This window comes from Mustela nigripes, chromosome 5, assembly GCF_022355385.1.
Source record: "Mustela nigripes isolate SB6536 chromosome 5, MUSNIG.SB6536, whole genome shotgun sequence".
Taxonomy (NCBI): Eukaryota; Metazoa; Chordata; class Mammalia; order Carnivora; family Mustelidae; genus Mustela; species Mustela nigripes.
In genome coordinates this window covers 97,574,119-97,594,037 of record NC_081561.1, presented here as the reverse complement: position 1 = coordinate 97,594,037, position 19,919 = coordinate 97,574,119, and the positions used below count along the sequence as shown (strand labels likewise).

At 35.1% G+C, this 19,919-nt stretch overlaps 1 protein-coding gene across 8 annotated transcripts in view; it reads right to left on the bottom strand.

Annotated features, from left to right (window-relative positions):
- Positions 1-19,919, bottom strand: part of MYO6 (myosin VI) — a 151,488-nt gene that overhangs the window by 82,178 nt on the left and 49,391 nt on the right. For all 8 annotated transcript variants that reach the window (XM_059400953.1, XM_059400954.1, XM_059400956.1 and 5 more), the window contains exons 2-5: positions 13,881-14,022; positions 8,531-8,600; positions 3,614-3,687; positions 426-555 (exon numbers count right to left, since the gene is read on the bottom strand). In XM_059400953.1, the coding sequence (XP_059256936.1) occupies positions 426-555; positions 3,614-3,687; positions 8,531-8,600; positions 13,881-13,997 (391 nt within the window). In that variant the 5' untranslated portion in view covers positions 13,998-14,022. The remainder of the gene's footprint in view (positions 1-425; positions 556-3,613; positions 3,688-8,530; positions 8,601-13,880; positions 14,023-19,919) is intronic.

Below are 19,919 nucleotides of genomic sequence, written 5' to 3'. Positions count from 1 at the left end.
GAAGAAGTCTGCTCTTATGGCTTATATCTAAGCCTTAGCAACACACTCACAAGTGATGACCTGGATAACGATGGAAGGCCTGGGCCTCAAAGCTATGAAGGAGGACACTTGTAAGATGGAGCTGATCATGTCAAGGAGTCAAAAGAACCATTAGGTCAGCTTTTATTACATCCTACTTTCAAATGGGTGAACATATTTAGGAAGACACAGACACATTTAACAAAGATAATGATGTACAACTACCCCATGAGTTAGCTGCAAAACTAGTCTTCTCCATCCTGTGTAAGATACATGCTCCTAAATAATGGCGATACATTCAAAATAGATAAAGGCCACCAAAATACGTATTCAACTCACAGCTTTTATTAATCCAAAAGAAAAACATCAAATTTGTACAATATAAGGAAAAAAATTAAATTACTTACCAATTGCAAAGACATGAGGTGGCATTGTTCCAAGAGATTTTCCTTGATATGACTTAATTGTTTCTGAAGAATATATTTTAGGTATGTCAAAGTATGGGTTCACTGCAATCAGAATGTTGGCGACATACGTCTAAATAGAAAAAGCGTGAACATAAAATTTTCCAATTACTATTTTAATCTAAAACTAAACAAGGCTCATGGGAGAAAGAAAATACAGTAAATAAGACACCTTTAATTCTTTATATAAATTAGGACTTCCAAATCTGCATTTCAAGCCCTAAACATACACTCTATAGGACCCATATTTCTCCAATTCTTAATAAATACTTTCAACTTCTCACCCTGATATGCACCTCAAACTCAGCAGATCCAAAATCAAGATTACCTCTCTTGACTACCCTTTGCCTCAAAGAACACACTCTCCTCCCATATGCTCCTTCCTGCCCCCTGGTTCACAGCATCACCACCAAGCCACCACAGACATTGAGACAGGGGCTGAGTCTAAGCCTCCATTTCAATCAGCCTTCTTTGTTGACTCTACTTAAGAACTCTACTCTCCTACTTCTTTCTATTCCTACAGCTTGAGTCTTAGTCATTTATATTCCTTACCTGGACTACTTTATTTACCCTGTTACTAAAGAGCTTAAAGAGTTCATAGGATCCTCTAGGCCAATCTCCATCACTGAAAGCCAAGGACTAATTTAGTGCTCTGGTGACCACTTGGTCCCACATTTTTGCAAAACAAGGCATGTGAACCATTGCCTAGAATATTGACAGGCTAAATGTTTAATGAGCAACTTCAGTTTGCTTTTAAATTTGGAATTTAACTGTGGCTCTAAAATACCAGAAAAATGCACCAATAGGATTTATAAAATTCCTTGTGGGTAGAAAAAAAAGTTGTGGTTTAGCAATTAGTTGTTGTTTATCAGCTAAACTAGGGCAGACAGGACCATATTTTTCTCTTTTCTGTTCCTAGCCGTAGAAAGGAAATGATGCAGAAACCAAGAACTCTCAGACTACTAATCTAAAATTCAATGAATGCTCTCAAAAATGTTTACTGCAGTGGAGTAAAAAAAATCTTAAATTCCAGGTAATAATCTTTCTGTGGGAAACAAAGGAAAATAACAGAGATTTTAGCAACAAATGAAAATGTTAAATTTGAGTTAGCTGTTGTTCTACTTAAGTCTAAGGAAGAAAAGTGATCATTTTGGTTGTTGAGAAATAGAAAAAAATCAAATCTAAACTCTTATTCCAAACTGCTTCCATTTCTTCCATATGTTATAGTAATAATAACTATAGTTATGCACTGCTGATTCTTAATAGTTTTGTAACTAAAAGACATAATTGGCTAGGAAAAAACATACCAATCATGGCCTCAGGTAACTTTGAAAATACTGGTTTTCCAAACAGAAGCTGATGATGCCAGACAGTCACAATCTAACAGAGGTCATTTGCCCAACTGCATACATATTTTAGGAAAAGAAAGATCAAAAAATCTAGGAATAAACTTAAAATACTCTAGTGATAATAGACATTATACATGAAAAACAAAAACTAAAGCGGGTAATTTTTTTTTTAATCAATCATGCAATTTAGGAAAAGACTTGTAGGTCAACTATATGTGAAAAAAAGACAACTAATATTCTTGAAAGTGTAACTAATGTGCGTATAAATCTCCAGTTATTAATGGTCAGAGTCAGTAATGTGCAATACACTGCAACACAGGAAATTTAGTAAAAGGCCAATAAAAATCCCATGAGTGTCAAGCTTTCATATAAATATCCCAAATTAAAATGAAGTATCTCAATTCTTAAAAAGTATAATCATTCCTTGTAAAAGTAATAGAAATTTTCCAAATTTCTAGAAAAAATATTAAAACAATTAAAATTTGCTAAAATAAACATGACTGCTCTACCACAAGTGATGTAAGGCATGTACAGAAAAAATAGTGACCTTTTTTATTTGAAAGGTGATGCTTCCTGGTTAGCTCCAAATCAACTTTTAATAACTTATTACCACAGTTCAATTGTTTTAACAAGTTTTAAAAAATGTGTATTATTTTGGTAACTAAAACAGCATTTAGCATACAGCAGCTTCTCAATATTAGTTTGCTGATTGAGTGAATTTTGCTTCTAAATATACTTCCTATCAAAAATAGCCACATATCAACCCAAATATATCCTGTTCAGTTGATTCTGAAAAAAATCAAAAAAGAAAGTGAAGACTAATATTGTATACAATTGAAAGACAGCAAGTAAACTCTCCTGAAAAAGACAAGACTAGTTCTATTTCCCAGCTGTCACTATGTGGACAGATGGCAAAGACTAAAGGTAATTTAGTCAGAATTAAGTCAGTATAATTAGGCAAATTGATAGTGATATAAAAGATTAAGACTGCCATTTGATCTGGGAAGAGTCAAAGAAGCCATGTGTTTTCTTCTTTCAAAAATAATGGAGTCCCATCTTTACAACAGGAGAACTACATTTATCTCCAACTAACAAAGGAATCTACAACTAGGTCATATTAGAATAAAACCTCATACATTCCCAATGAATAATTATAATTAAAACATACTAGTTAAGTATCCATCTGAACAATGTGGTATAAATCTTATTAACTAATATTAAAAGAACTTTCTTTCATTTTTTAATGTTCTGGTTTTATAAGGTAAGTTATATAAGATTTAATGAAATATTGCAACTATTAGGCTCTATGATCAGTGTTTTAGTGTTTTTGAGATTTCCTCAGGTACTGAGGTACTATTTTAATTTACATTTCTTTGTCATTAAAGTTTTTATTTCAATATACATTCTTTATCTTTTTAAGTTACCTTAACTTTTTCCAGAATATGGAAAGTGAATTAATTAAATATATTTATAGACATATGCCAAAAATAAGAAATCAAAATCCCAAATAATTAGTGTTTTTTGAAACAACCAAATTGGACTTGTTAAGTTGGAAAGATATTAGATGATGTTCTGAATTCATTATTTCATTCCACAAATATTCATTAAGTGTTCAGAGCAGTAAACTAGAAAAAAAATCCTTATCCTTATGGAGGTCACACTCTATTCAACAGGCTCAGATAAAATTTTCCTGTTAGAAAATTTGAAGCTTAACAAAAACCACAAAGCAGCATTTAAAACAATTATCCCCACAAAAACCCAAATCATCTGTAAAATACTTACATAAATTCTGTCTTTACTGTATCGAACTTTGATATTATGAAGAAGAGTGGCTTCATTTAAATACATTAGTGAACCTGAAACATAAAATTTGTAAAACACTAAATATTTGAAGAAGAAAAGTAAAATAAAACAATACTACCTTAATCTGAATCACTCTGATTCAAGCTAAAATCCACCTGGCTAGGTTAGATTTAATTCTATCTTTTTAAAACGCTGGGACATGTAAAACCCCAGAGGCCAAATTAAAATATATCCAGTTTACTTATGTGTTACAGTGGTATTTTTAAACAATGAATTTCCAAAAAGGTGAGTACATCTAGTGATTACAGGTGAGTACATATTAATGGAAGTTGGCTAAGAAGTTGAATACAAGTCAAGTGGAAATTAAGTACTACTTGAGCGCTGATTTTAATACTTTCAATATAATAAAGTGATTATACCAATCAAATCAGATCTCAGAATTTTACAGGGAAAACAAAAAAAAAGATAAAAGTTTAGAATGAGAAGGGACCATGAGATCATTCAGTCAGTACCTTACATCTGATATGAAATAAGAGTCCCAGGAAAATTATATGGGTTAACCCAGCACATGCAGCTAATTAAACAATACAATCAGGGTAGAAATTTTGTTTTTCTGAAATCTGCTCTACTAATACATCAGAGTGCAATTCTCTCTCTCTCTCTATATATATATATATGCAGTATTTTATATATATATAATTGTTAACATACATTGTATCATACATTATCATAGTATAATATATCTAACTTATTCTATTCTCCCAGTCTAATATAGACTCTCCCAGCCCTCCACTCCCTTGGGTTTCATTTCTCCATTTCTACCACATGCTATAGTAGACAAACCACTCTTTTTCCCCAATCTCTTTGTTTCTATTATTAGCACTCTGTCTCTTCTCTAATTTATCCAGACTACTCAGCACATAAATCTAACTGAACTAGAACACTAATTAAATCTCTCTCCTCTTCGGGGCGCTTGGGTGGCTCAGTGGGTTAAACCTCTGCCTTCGGCCCGGGTCATGACCTCAGAGTCCTGGGATTGAGCCCCGCATCGAATTCTCTGCTTGGAGGGAAGCCTGCTTCCCCCTCTCTGTGTCTGCCTCTCTGCCTACTTGTGATCTCTCTCCCTCTCTCTCACTGTCAAATAAATAAAATCTAAAAAAAAAAAAAAATATATCTTTCTCCTCTTCAAAAAACATCAGTGAGTCTCCATCAACTACCAAAATCCATATTCAAGTCTGATAATCAAGGCCCTTATTAAACCTGCATTCAACTCACCTTTTCATATAATTTTTATATAATTGTCCATAACTCCCTTTACTAACTAACTTGCAGGCAGACTAAACTACTTATCAAACCCAAATATATTCATGCATTGGACTCTACCCTCTATATCTCTATATGTCAAAAATCTACCTATATTTTAAGGTCTGTTCAAAAATTATTTCACAGGGCGCCTGGGTGGCTCAAAGGGTTAAGCCTCTGCCTTCGGCTCAGGTCATGATCTCAGGGTCCTGGGATCGAGTCCCACATCGGGCTCTCTGCTCAGCAGGGAGCCTGCTTCCTCCTCTCTCTCTCTCTCTCTCTGCCTGCCTCTCTACCTGCTTGTGATCTCTGTCTGTCAAATAAATAAATAAAATCTGAAAAAAAAAATTATTTCACAAAGGATAATTCCCCTACCACCATCACCACTAGAACTACTTCCTTCTTTGTACTTTGTTTATGATGCTTACCACAGACCAGTCCTGTCAAACAAGAGTTTCCTATGATATCTGCCTCAAAAAAGACTGTTTATGCCTCTATTGTCATATAATGCAGCCAGTTCACTTTCCAAGCACACATGTCACTGTTTTCTCTTTTTTCTTTCTTTTTTTTTTTTCTTTAAAGAGAGAGAAAGACAAAAGGGACAGGAAGGGCAAAGGGAGAGGAAGAGAGAGAATCCAAGCAGGCTCAATGCCCAGTGTGGAACCCAACATGAGGTTAGATCTCATAACCCCAAAATCATGGCCTAAGCTGAAATCAGGAATCAGATGCTTAATGAACTGAGCTACCACGTGCCCATCTCACTATTTTCTAATGCCATTTGTGGCAGAATACAACAAGAAGTTACTGAGTGAAGACTCCTAACAGTTGAAAGGCATCTTTCCCTTGAATTGAGAAAGATCTGGAGAAGGTAGGCAGCAGAGGTATACTAGTCTGGCTTCTGGGCACCAACCTTTCTATATCCCTATACTACTTCCACCTTCATCCCCCAAGAGCCTGTGATCTACATGTCATTTTTTCTTATCCAAAACACAATGCTAAACCACTCCCCCTTCTCTCATATTCCTCTGAACTACCATTCTGAAATACCATTTACCTTTCCAAGTCTTAATGAAATAAAATAGCTCGAGTAGTACAATTTAAGAGGAAGACCCTTGTGTCCACTGGCAGATATTTTATTACGTAGGGGTTTATTTAGTTTCGTTAACAGATATTCCTGATAAGGCTGTGGGTGTGTATGGAAGGAAGTAAAGAAATAAGAGCAAGCTGTCATTCGCATGTCAGTACAGGTTTAAATTATTAGTTTTTTCAGGGGAACATATTGTGAGATTAGGAATTCTAACTTAAAGGAAGCACAGAGAATATAATACAATCATGTTTTAAAATATTAATTTAAGAAATGGTTTAAAAGTAATTCAAAACCATTTATTATGTTTAGCTACATGTGGATACGTAAACAAAAAAGTTTTATTTTAATATACAAAAAGGATTAATTTGTAGTTCTGAATGTGCCGGCAAGTTTTAACAGAAAAAAACCATTTCTCTGATTTTAAATACTGTAGAATCTCATTCTTTGTTTCTTTCTTTTTTTTTTTTTTTTTTTTTTTGTTTTGGTTCTGATTACTCTTCAAAAAAATATCCCATAAGACAAATTCTCCAACAATTTTGGAAAGGAACTCCACATATTTTTTTTTTCCTCAATCTCCTACACCTAATAACAACAGCTACCATTTGAGAGACTGTTAGAGGTCAGGTACTGCATCAAGCACTTTAAAGATATCATCTCTAAACATGCAATATACACATTATCACTCCCAATTTACAGGTGAAAAGCTCAAAGAGGAGAGATAAATTGACAAAGGCACACAGTTTCCCAACAGCAGTCAGAATCAAAATTCAGGCTTTCCCTGAGTCCCCGGCTCTCCCATTACTCTACTATTCCACGCTGTCCCATTCACATATGGGGACATTATACACGTACTCAAATGTGAACTCCAGAGAAAAATCAACAAGGACAAAATACATTCTTTTCTCTTACCTTTTTTCTTCTTTTTTTAAGATTTTAGTTAATCTCTACACCCATTGGGGGCTCGAACCCACAACCCCCAGATCAAGAAATACATGCTTTAATGACTAAACCAGCTGGGAGTCCCTTTCTTCCTTAAATGGAGAGTTTTTGATGTCAGACCCAATTAATGATACCCATGATTCTTAAACAATGCCAAAGAGGGGTGCATGGGTGACTCAGCAGGTTAACTGTCCAACTCTTGATTTCAGCTCAGGTCATGATATCAGGGGCATGAGACTGACCCCCTTTGAAGCCCTGTCTTGGGTTCCAAGGGAGTCTGCTTCTCTCCTCTCTTTCCTTCTCTTCCTTCCCCAGCTTGCACACTCTCTCCCTAAAACAAATAAATCTTTAAAGAAAACTACTGCCAAATAAAAAATAAAACTGCTTAACCTTGAAAATGTAACAATAAACATAGCCTGTTCACCAGGCTAAGATAAAATTCAAGGTTCTGGGCGCCTCGGTGGCTCAGTGGGTTAAAGCCTCTGCCTTCGGCTCAGGTGATGATCCCAGGGTCCTGGGATCGAGCCCCACATCGGGCTCTCTGCTCCTTGGGGAGTCTGCTTTCTCCTCTCTCTCTCTGCCTACTTGTGATCTTTGTCTGTCAAATAAGTGAATAAAATCTTTGAAAAAAAAAAAAAAAAGAAGGCAAATTGTGCTTTAAAAAAAAAAAAATTCAAGGTTCTAAAATCAACTTTTCAGGGCACCTGGGTGGCTCAGTGGGTTAATGCCTTTGCCTTCGGCTCAGGTCATGATCCCAGGGTCCTGGGATCGAGCCTGCGTCAGGTTCTCTGCTCCACAGGGAGCCTGCTTCCTCCCCTCCTCCCCTCTCTCTCTCTGCCTGCTTCTCTGCCTACTTGTGATCTCTCTCTCTCTGTCAAATAAATAAAATCTTTTAAAAAAATAAAAATAAAATAAACTTTTCGGGGCACTTGGGTGGCTCAGTGGGTTAAGCCTCTGCCTTTGGCTCAGGTCACGATCTCAGGTCCTGGGATCGAGTCCCGCATCGGGCTCTCTGCTCAGCAGGGAGCCTTTCCTCTCTTTCTCTCTCTCCCTGCCTCTCTGCCTACTTGTGATCTCTGTCAAATGAATAAATAAAATATTTAAAAATAAATAAATAAAAGCGACTTTTCAATTAGTACTTACTATACATTTTTTTAATGTTTGTTTCCTTTAAACAGTGGGGGACCTCTTGACTCAACTTCCAAATTAGCCATACATACTACTATAAAAGCTATTTGATTCTAGATGAGCTTCAAAAGAACTCTTTCAAAACTGTTAACAAGAGATTTTTGGTTCAGACTTCATAGTAAATTATGACCATTTCCCACATTTACACAACCGAAATAACACTTTAAAAGGATATGTAAGACTCTTTCATCAAAGTACAAATGTAAGACAATAATGAATTCAGGACGTTTGAGCTCCTCCATTCACATGAACCTTCACATCAAAAGGCTACATTTCTTTTGAACCAGTATAGTATACCTAGTAATAAAACCACTAATTTACTTTTTGGAAGGATAACTTCCTTTACTGCACTGAGAACTATTTCTTGACCTGATACTTACAATTATCTTCCACATCTTTTTTGCTGTCTTCTTCTGCAGGGAACACTTGGTTTATGAGAGCCAAAAATGTCTAGCAAACAAAACAACAAAACAAGAGCTCATTAAACTAGCAGCTTATAAATAATAAGAAAAATAAAGGTGATTAATTGGTTGCATACCTGTAATAACAGCCAACAGTATGCTTTTCATTAAAATGTAATACAAGATCCTTCTATTTAATAAGTCACTAACCCAAAAAGAGTATATAATACCCTTACTCAAATATTATCCATTTACCATGAACATGAAATCAATAATGGAAATCAGGGGCACCTGGGTGGCTCAGTGGGTTAAGCCTCTGCCTTCGGCTGAGGTCGTGATCTCAGGGTCCTGAAATCGAGCCCCACATCGGGCTTTCTGCTCGGCAGGGAGCCTGCTTCCCCCTTTCTCTCTGCCTGCCTCTCTGCCTACTTGTGATCACTTTCTCTCTCTGTGTCAAATAAATAAATAAAATCTTAGAAAAAAAAATAATGGAACTCAATAAAAAAGATCCTATGCTCTAACACCTACAATGGGGCAAAACAAGAAGCATATTAATATTAAATTTACATGGTATATACTTTAACAATTTTTTTCTTAAATTTAATGTTTGTATATAAAGCAATTTTATTGTTTAAATATATATATTAAATATGTGACCACTACAGAGTATTATTTAACTAATGGTAATGTTTGAGTAAGGCATATTAGACCCAAATTCCTATATAGAAATGTATCAGAAATCTAAACAGTATCCAAAACTATTTGGTCCATAAAATAAGTTTGTATTTATTATACCACTTAAATGCTATGGCTCTAGCATTAAGAGAGTATCTTGGAAGAGTGAATTAAGGTACTATCAGCAGCCTGGATTTACTCTGTAAACTATAGCAGTAGTCTTATACTCATGCATGTATGTACATGTGTAGAACTCTAAATATTATTTTAAAATAATTGACCATTTTTCCTTAGTTTTATTTGATATGGATGGAAAGTTCAACCACAAGAGTGATTGTAATTGTTTGAGAAGTATAAATTTAAAGATAACTGTTAGAATGACATGAATAAAATTTAATACTCTTTAGATGTAATTTGAGGTCACTTATTCTAAGTCACACCCAAATTAGAAAACTGTTAGGCCTAAAAACTCTGAAAGTTACTTATTTGGAACCCAGAACACATGCTCTTAATGTTATAAATGTGCAAAGGTTTACAAGATCAATCACAAAATCAGAATTGATCCATAATGTACATTAAGTATACTAATGGCAATATAAAGCGATCTATAACTTTTAACAATGATTCTATAGGAAAATGTATTCAAAAATAACTGGTCATGTCACAGACATTAGCCTTCTTTCATAGCTGTGGCAAAGGGGGTAAGGACTCGCCAGACCCCAGATTTTGGTTCTTTCTTGTTTGGAGACATATCAAATATAAGAGGCTCCTGAAAGTGGGGCAGCAGTCGAAGAAAACAAATTCCTAAAATGGGAAGGTTAAGAGCAGGAGTAAGAGGCCAGTAATGAATCTTAGAAGATAGTTTCTCTCTCCCCTTCACCCCCCAATCATCACCACCCCTTATCTTCTCCCCTTTACTGCCTACTCAGTGAGAAAGAAAATTTGTTTCATTAAAGCAACTGTTTTCTTTTTAGAGGGAGGATGCATTTTCTCTTATCAAGGGACGATCACATAACAAAGCACACATTGATCACCAGTAGTAAACATCTACCACACATCAAACACAGCATATCAAGCTACAGTGACAAAACGGACAAATAAAAGTCTCTGCATTTGAGAAGATTACAGTCTAGTAGGGAGGAGGAGAGAAATATAAACAAATATCTCTGATAAAATATTACAGGCAGCTAAGAATTTTTAGCACTGCTCCAAAGAACAAATAATCAACAGTAAATTCTACTGCATGGGAGGAGGAAGGAGAGACTGGGTATCTATGGAAAAATTTCAGAAAGGTGACCTCAGTCTTACGAGATAAATAAAATTTGCTAAGCAAAAAGCTAAAGAGAGTGACAAAAAGAGCACTGTGAGCAAGGACACAAAGTACCCCAAACCACCTGATATATGGTGAGGGCATGATAAATACTGGAGAGGAAAGATGGAAGAAAAGGAAAAACAGACACACAAGTATAAGCATATGGCAAGAGCATGAGAAGGAGACTGTTGACTGATAAAAGATAAGACTAGCAAAGTGGAGAGAAAAAGACAATGTGGACCCATAATATGCCATATACTTAGGGCTTTAGCCTAAAGTCCAGTTTGCTGCAAATAAGGAACATGAAATCAATTTAGAGGTTCAAGACAGCATTTTTAACAGCAAAAAAGATATTAAAAAACACCTAAATGTATCACATGTGATAAGGATGTTTAATTTATGAGTATGCATACACACACAATACACATACTTGTTGACAAATATAATCTATTTCTTATAAATATATACACATGCACAATACACACATCAAATACAATGTAAAATCCATTTCTTAATATTGGCCACAATCAAAAAATTTTAAAGCCATTACTACCATCAGACATGTTCCCCACCAGAGCTACTAATTCCCTCTTTCATGCTTCTACTATATCAGCAAACAGATCCACTTGACTTGTCCATCAATTTATGCACTTAATTTCTTCATATTTAAAAGATGATGTTCGGGCGCCTGGGTGGCCCAGTGGTTTAAGCTGCTGCCTTCAGCTCAGGTCATGATCTCAGGGTCCTGGGATCGAGGCCTGTGGGCTCTCTGCTCAGCAGGGGGCCTGCTTCCCTTCCTCTCTCTCTGCCTGCCTCTCTGACTACCTCTCCTACTTGTGATTTCTCTCTGTTGAATAAATAAAATCTTAAAAAAAATAAAAATAAAAATAAAAAATAAAATAAAAGATGATGTCCTCTCTACCACGAATTACCTAAGCAAAAGACTGCTATTCTTATGGATCTTCTCAACTGTATGGTTATTATGACATGTTTTAATTTATTAAGACCCTGATGAGAGAGTAAGAGAAAAAATTAAAATTAGAACCAATCCCTGAGAACTTGTTAACTTCCAAAAAATGTTTATGGAAAGAAGCTTCTTAGTTTATAGAATTAACTACAGATCCACAAAGTTTTCATAAATCCACAATTTAAATTTGAAATATTTTTATTGCTTCTATGTATGTACAGATTAATACTAATAAGGCAAAGTTGAAAGCACACAAATATTTAAAATAGGAAAAAGCATATACTCATAAATAAAGTTTCCTCTATGCCTGAACTGAATTATTTTGTCACCTGTGGATAAAACAAAATATATACAACAGAATATACCTAGGAAATAGTACTTCTCATTTCATTGCAGCCTTCAATTTACTGTCCTTATAAAATATGCTACACAAAAATGAAAAAAAACTTTTTGAAGGATACTGAAAAGCTCACTAAATTTCTATAACCCTAAATATGCTACTTTGACATACTGATAATTTTGAATTAAAAGCTCTTGAGAAGAAGCAAGTGCAAAAAAGCCATTCTCACCCTCCTTTTTATCCTTGAAATCAGGAGATAAAATTCCTATGTGAAAAGTGCCCTGCCTGTACCAGGCAGAAAGAAGATATTCTTATCACCAGAGAAAGGAAATCAAGGCCAAGACAAATCTATACAAACTCTGTCATACTAACTCTTACCTTCCTAATTCCTTCTTCACAATGTACTGCCCCTAACCCAAACCCCTTTGTCTTATCAATTCTTCACAAATTTATTGTTTGTCAAAAAAATGTAAGAGCTTTCTGCTCGGGTCACCTCTTTGGATCTTCATTCTCTTGTGAAGATATACACATACACATATACACATTAAAATGTAATAAAAATGGTAAGCTTTTATACCATGTCTTATATCAGTTTTATTCTTAGGTCCACCCGGAAACCTGAAAGCATAGAGGAAATTTTCCCTCCCCTACAACTTCAAATATATGAAAATAATTGTGCTTATTTCTTAACTCTGTCATTCTCTGAACATGTACAGCACTGTAAGAACAAATAAGTACTTGTTAATAAGAGGAAAAACTAGAAACACTTTGTGTTTTCTTTCTTCAGAGTATCTTTAATTGGCCTCCTCTAACACAGCACATTATATATTATGCATTTAGGTTCCTGGGTTGTTTACAGTAACAGAATAGTTTTCTCTGTGAAAAGACCTCATGAGAGATCCACCTTGTTTTTCTAAGGTTCCCAGAAGGATGGCAGTCATATGGCATTAGTTAACCATGTATCAGTAGAATATAAATTATTCACGTACAGTCTCAGAGTCTAAAGTAAACAGAAATGACATCAACAAGTTTAATTTAGTCAGAAGATCTGTTTAACAGGAATATTTATTAAACTAAAAATTGTGAAGTTCTCCCACAAAAACGGACCTTACAGTCCCCATGAACACTCAGAGAGACTCCTGATCACATTTTCCCCAAACTCCCATTTTGTAATACTATCTAGTCTAAGGAAAAAAGAAATAGACGCCATGTAGACAAAATTTAATACGCTTTTATATTTTAAAAACTATCACTATAATAAAAAAAAACCCGATCATTATAGTGAAAATATTAATAATAATAGATGGGTTTGCAACACTTAAGTATCTTAAAAAAAAAATTAACTATCTTTATTTAATAGAAATATATTTATTCCAGGGGTGCCTGGTGGCTCAGTGGGTAAAGCTACTGCCTCCGGCTCAGGTCATGATATCAGGGTCCTAGGATCGAGCCCCACATCAGGCACTCTGCTCAGTAGGGAGCATGCTTTCCCCTCTCTCTCTCTCTGCCTGCTGCTCTGCCTACCTGTGATCTCTCTCTCTGTCAAATAAATAATTAAAAATCTTTAAAAAAAAATTTAGAAATATATTTATGCCAACCCCACGCTAATAAATTTAAGTAAATAAAAAGCTTTAAAAAAATCATCTAGAAGCTAAAGCAAAAAGAAAACTTTGATAAAATCCCATTCACTTCCCATATTTTTGTTTTATAACATTTGACTACATCACAGATACATGAGCTTTAGCAAAATAGTATAAGGAATAAAAATGTTATTGTTCATATTTTATCATATAGCTATATCTTAAGAATGAGATAATAAAAGGCTCACTAGATTTCTGTCTGATTTTATGATAGGACATCACTTTTTTCCTGGGATGTATACTTACACAATAAATTAAATAACTCACTAGAAAATTAAGACTCACTTACCAGAAAATTGCTTTCCCTTACACTGTGCTAGGAATATCTATTTCATTAAGAAGGAAGATATCTCTAGAAAAAAATCAAATTTTGAAATCTCAGCTGAGAAACTCACCTTGCCTTTTTGGTTCAAGGGTTCAATTGTTAAGCTGTCAGGGCCAATATCTACAATATTGCCCATCTGAAATCCATCTGTAGGGTGTGGAGCCCAAACGGGCTTTCCATCCTCCATTTTTGAAGGGAGTATCCACTATCTCCTGTTTGAAAGGAACAAATAAAACAACATGAATAACTCTGGAAATAAAAATAAATAACGTATCTTTCTAGAAAGCTAACATGTAAGTTGCAATTTACAGAAACACATGTCAGCCCCGCCACAAGTAATCTCCACCTCTCTCCATTTTGCCAACCCTGACCCCTTTTATCCACCTTTAGATAAGGACCAAGCAGAGACTATACCCTCAGGTAATACCTGCTCTGCTACTGCCTTCCTTCAACTGTGACTGTAGTGGAGTGTAGTACTCCAAAAACCGGGAAAAATGGTCACAGTTTTTACTTAATGCCCCAGTGTAGCTGATAACAACAGTTCCTTTTATTACCTCAAGTATTCTAAATCACACAATAAATTCAACAGCTGTCCTAGGAATAGCTGTTATTGTGTGGAGTTAACTAAGAGTTTAACAAAAGTCATCTTAAACCTGAGGGATAAAAATGAGACATGTGAAAGACTACCTCCCCTGAGAAACTTATCCTGATTATCTGAGACAACAGGAATGCCTCACCAGTGTGGTTCCCTGTATGTATCCTCACATTTTTTTTTTAACTGAAGTAAAACTTATACACAATGAAATGTACAAATCCTATGTATACAAGTTGGTGAGTTTCGACAAATGCATACACCCATTTAACAAACACGGCAATCAATATATAGAACATTTCCATCATCCCCTGGCAGTTCCCTTATGGCCAATCAATAATCTCCATAGGGATCCAATGTTCTGGTTTGTCTCATTATAAATTAGTTTTTGCCCTTTCTTGAACTTCATATAAATGAAATTTTATAGATTTTATATGTGGCTTTTTCCACTCAATAAAATGTTTTTGATATTCAACCATGTTGTTGTATATACTAGCCCAATTATACCACAATTATTTACCTACTGTCCTACTGATGGACACTGGGATTGCTTCCAGGTTTTGCCTATTGTAAATTCTAATTTTTCAAGTGTTCTTATAAAGCTTCTTTCATGCTTAGCATATCTAACATTTATAATTCAACCTGAAGTGTTCATGAAATGTAAAACTTTTAATTTTAAAAAGCTCGGATTCTATGAGACTAATGTGTAATAGTGAATTGGCTAATAAGTGATCCCAGATGTTTGAGTTTCAGCATCTCAGTGGGAACTTATTTTTCTTTACTTATCTATACTTAAAGAAAAGTTGATGTACATACCATAAACTCTCCTCTTTTGCTGAATTTGCAAATCTGGGATTTCCCATGTGAATGTTGTCAGGTCTATTCTCTCATGAAAGTCAAGGACGTGTAGTATGTAGTTCAGTCAAAAAGCTGTGAACTACTGACATGTTTTCAGTATACTTGTTGGTTAATGTTTTTTATGACATGACTACACAGTGGGATTTGCTTTTCCCAAACAGCAAATGCTATTAGGTTTATATGTAATTCCAAGATAAGAAGTTTAATGATGATTCTCCATAGAAGTGAATCAGTAACACTGCTTCAGACTTACTACACCTATGTCTACACACTTTACCTAAATAATTCTATGTAGTCCCATGGCTTTAAGTACTATCTTTAGGTGAGTGACACCCAAATTTATTGCTCTAGCCCATTAACAGCACTCAGTTGAGTTCTCAGGTGTGTTTATGTGCCTACTGGACATCTTCCCACAGGTACCTCTAAAAGATGTAACATTGCTATGATTATATTATTACTCTCTTCCACCACACCAGCCTGTTATTCCTTGTATCAGTAAGGGCACCAACAGCACTCAATTCAGATCAAACATGGAGTCATCCTCAGTTCTTCCAGCTCCCTGCAAATTCACATCACTCCCCTAAACCTGTCAATTCTATCTCCAATAGGCATCTCATTTTCACCCACTTTTCTATATTGCCTCTGTTATCTAGTTAAAACCAACACAGTCTTTTACCAGGACTTCTGTAATTAACTTAAGCTGCCTATTGTTGCTACTCTTGTCAATCTGCGTGGATCACCAGAAATCCTACTGAAAGGTAAATCTGATCATGTCCATCCCTATTCCATCAAGGCATGACCTAGTCCCCTCTGTGTTCCCAAGGCCCAACACAGAGCAGGCAAGTTAACAGTCACTGAGTGAATGAATGAATTGTGTACATAGTTCTGAAGAGCAAAAGGAGATGGTGAACTAAAAAGAGGTAAAAGGTCTTAAAAACCTAAGCTTGAAACTAAGCTCCAACGCTGACTAGCTCTTAAGCAAGTTACTTAATCTCTCTGATCATTATCTTTCCTTACCCATAAGTGATATCACTTACCTTACAGAATTGCTATGAGGATTAAGTGACATAAAACTGAGATCATCATCCTAATGGTACCCAACAGATACGTGTCATACTGCTCTCACTTATTTTCTCCAATATCTGTTGTTTGTAGCCACCAATAAATTTTACAAAAAGTCTTGCTATTCTTCTAAGTACAGAGAGAAATTACAGAATAGTTATGAAATACCACTTAGCAATAATTAAGTATCTGAAAGAAAAAAAAAAAACACAGGAAAATCCTCAAAGTCAAAAAAAAAAAAAAAAAATGGCAAATTCCCTTGAACTATTCAAATTGCTTTCTCATTCTGAATCATTAGCTGCAACTTCCCAGTTATGACAACAGATTTAAAAGCACATATCTAATGTTGCCCCTTCATCAAATTCCTAAATTTACAGCAAACTGATTGCTTAAAAAGAAATCAGCCCACTAGGATGGGAAAAAACAAAGAGGAGACAATAGCAACAGTATTTTGGAAGTCAGAAAGCAAATGGTTAATAGGCAACTGACTCAGCAAACCTGAGAGAGCTGAATCTCAAGTCAGGAATAGGGAAAGATGAAGAAACCCCAAATTATACCACTGAATCTCAAAAGACATAATAACTCTACTGCAAAGAAATTTCTAGAACCAAGTCCAAAAAAAGAGAATCTAACATAAGAAAGACTAAGTGAAAGTTGTTTAAGAGATTTCCTCTAACATGCACATACTCCACATTGCTAGGCAAATACACCCCCACTCCCATCACTACCCTGAGAGAAGCTTCAAGGTTATTCTCTGAAAAAGACATTCTCTGGAATGAGAAATACCAGAACAATTAAGAATGTGTATGTGTGTGTGTGCGTGTATATATATATATATAGACTGCCACATGCTAAAAAAAAAACTCTCTCCTTAACCAAACTTTAGTTAGGCAACTCTCACCCTGCTTCTTGACAAGGCCATGACACTAGGCCTTCCATGTTGGTCCAATCCTTGTTGGGTCTACGTAGGCCAGTTTTAGTAAGAATCCTGATAGGCCAATTTGGAAAAATTCCCTCTCCCTTGATGCCTGGTTAAGTTTTTCATCCCCTAACTTTGACGTATAATCCTTGAACTACCTTCAAGAATCTCCTATCCTTGCTGTTTTCTCTTAGTTATTTTGTATTCACTGACCCCTCACTCTGCTTATTGGCTATATACCCCAGCTGTCTTTGCTATATTCATAACTGAGCCCCATCTCTCTCTATTTTAACACCCTTTGTTATAGATTGCTGGGGACTTAATTTTGTTGTTCCTCCCACAGAATTCTTATTTTTTAATACGTGAATACTAACTCCCAATATGACTATATTTAAAGATAGGGCTTTTAGGAGGTAATGAGGTTAATGACATCATAAGTGATGAGATCCTGATACAATAGGCCCAGTGGCTTATGAAAAGAGGAAAGGAGATCCCAGATCCCTCCCCCAACTCCACAATGGCCATGTGATTATACAGCAAGATGGTGGCCATCTGAAAGCCAAAAAGAGAGTCCTTGCTAGAACTCAACCATGCTGGTATCCTGATCTCAGGCCATCGGCCCCTAGAACTGTGAGAAAATAAACTTCTGTTGTTTTAAAGCATCCAATCTATATCATTTTATTATAGCAGACCAAATAGACTAATACACTCCTATGGCAATAATCCTGAATGGTCTTCCCTGTTATTTTAACAAGTGTTGAAATAATTTTCCTTTAATGATGTAAGAGCAGAAATGAAATATTCACTAGAAGGTAAAAAAATAATGTTAATACAATTTTACAGAAAGTGAAGAAAAAAAGAGATAGAAGGGGGGCAAAGAAAAAGATATGAAAATTAGACAAAGAGATTAAGCATCAAAATACCAGGAACAGCAGACATCCTGCCCCCCTAAAAAAACAGAAGGGAGAAAATTAAAATATCCAAAGAAACTGAACTGAAAGGCATGATTTTCTAGAGTTTAGCCAAAATGCCCATTAAGTCCTCAATTCAATAACTGGGAAACACACACACACACACAAACACACACAAACACAAGCACATAAAGACAGCACGTCAAATTCAGATCACCAGAAATAAAGAGAAGATGTTACACATATCTAGCGATATCAGAAGAAAAAAACATGGACCATATCCGAAGGATCATAAATCAAAATGACGTCAGCAATGCTGAAGCAGGAAGTCAACAAAGCAATGCCGATAAAATTCCAAAGGAAAATTATTTCCAACTTAGAGCCCTGTACTTAGGCAAACAAGCAGCCTAAACTGGCACAGTATGACCCAAGAAACAGCCGTGTTGAGCACTATCATCAAAGGTATCTACTGACCTTGGACCTCATGAAGTTGGCCTAGATTCTCATCTAAACTTGTCTTACTCTAACTCTGTACCGATTATGTATTTGTGTCTGGAGAAACTGTGGATACTTCATATCCTCCCCTATTAAATTAAATATTATTTTCTACCTAGTACATAATTTATATTAGAATAAATCTCTTTTTAAATAAAGTTTCACTTAATGGTTTTTAGAATCCTACCTATAACAAATTATCCCTGAACAATGAAGTCCAATTTATTCAACCCACAAAAGACAAAATTATTTTAGACATGTTATTATTTGTTCCCAGAAAACCATTCAGAAAAAACCCATGCAATCAGCATTCACACTTATTAAAGCATGTTTGCTTATGAAGAATACTTAAAAAGAAACTACAAAGGAAATTTTAAAAAGACATCTCAATTCCCAGTGCAATTATACTGGAAACCTTAAACACATTAAAGCCTGATCACATATATGTATCATTAGAGTTAGGTTAGCAAATTTGAAATTCTTGAAATTCCTTAAGATTTTTAGAGAAAATATTTTACAATATGCCGTCATCAACTAAAAATTACCTAGTTTTTAGAACTTAATTGACAATCATATTTTTTTAAGTAAGCATTACAGTAATCTATAGAAGTACAGTTGACCATTGAATAACATGCATTTAAACTGCATGGTTCCACCTGTGGATTTTTTTTTCAATAAATATATTGGAAATTGTTATGGAGATTTTTAACAATTTGAGAAAACTCACAGATAAACCACATAGTCTAGAAATACTGAAAAATTTTAAGAAAAAGGTATATCATGAATTTATAAAATATAGATACAGGTCAAATAAAATATATGTAGATGTTACTCTAATTTATCACTTGATACCATTAAATATAGTAAATATAAAGTTAGAATTTATAAAAATTTGCACAAACACAGACCATACAAGATACCATTCACAGCTGAGAGAACCATAGACAGTACTGAATCATAGCTACATAAAATTAACTATAGTGCATGCTGTACTATGATAATAACTTCATAACCACCTCCTGTTGCTATTGCAGTAAGCTCGAGTGTTGCAAGTATCCACTTAAAATACCATGTGACACTAATCATCTCTCAGTGAGCAATTCATTTCTTCAGTATGAAAATTAGACAAATTGTATTACAGTACAATACAAATTGTATTACAGTAAAAAGTGATCTCTTGCAGTTTCCCTATCAATAAAGTTGGGGGGGGGAGTCTAAAGTTATAAGCAGATGTCCAATTCTTGGGGTGGTGTCAGTACTCCATCCCCCCAT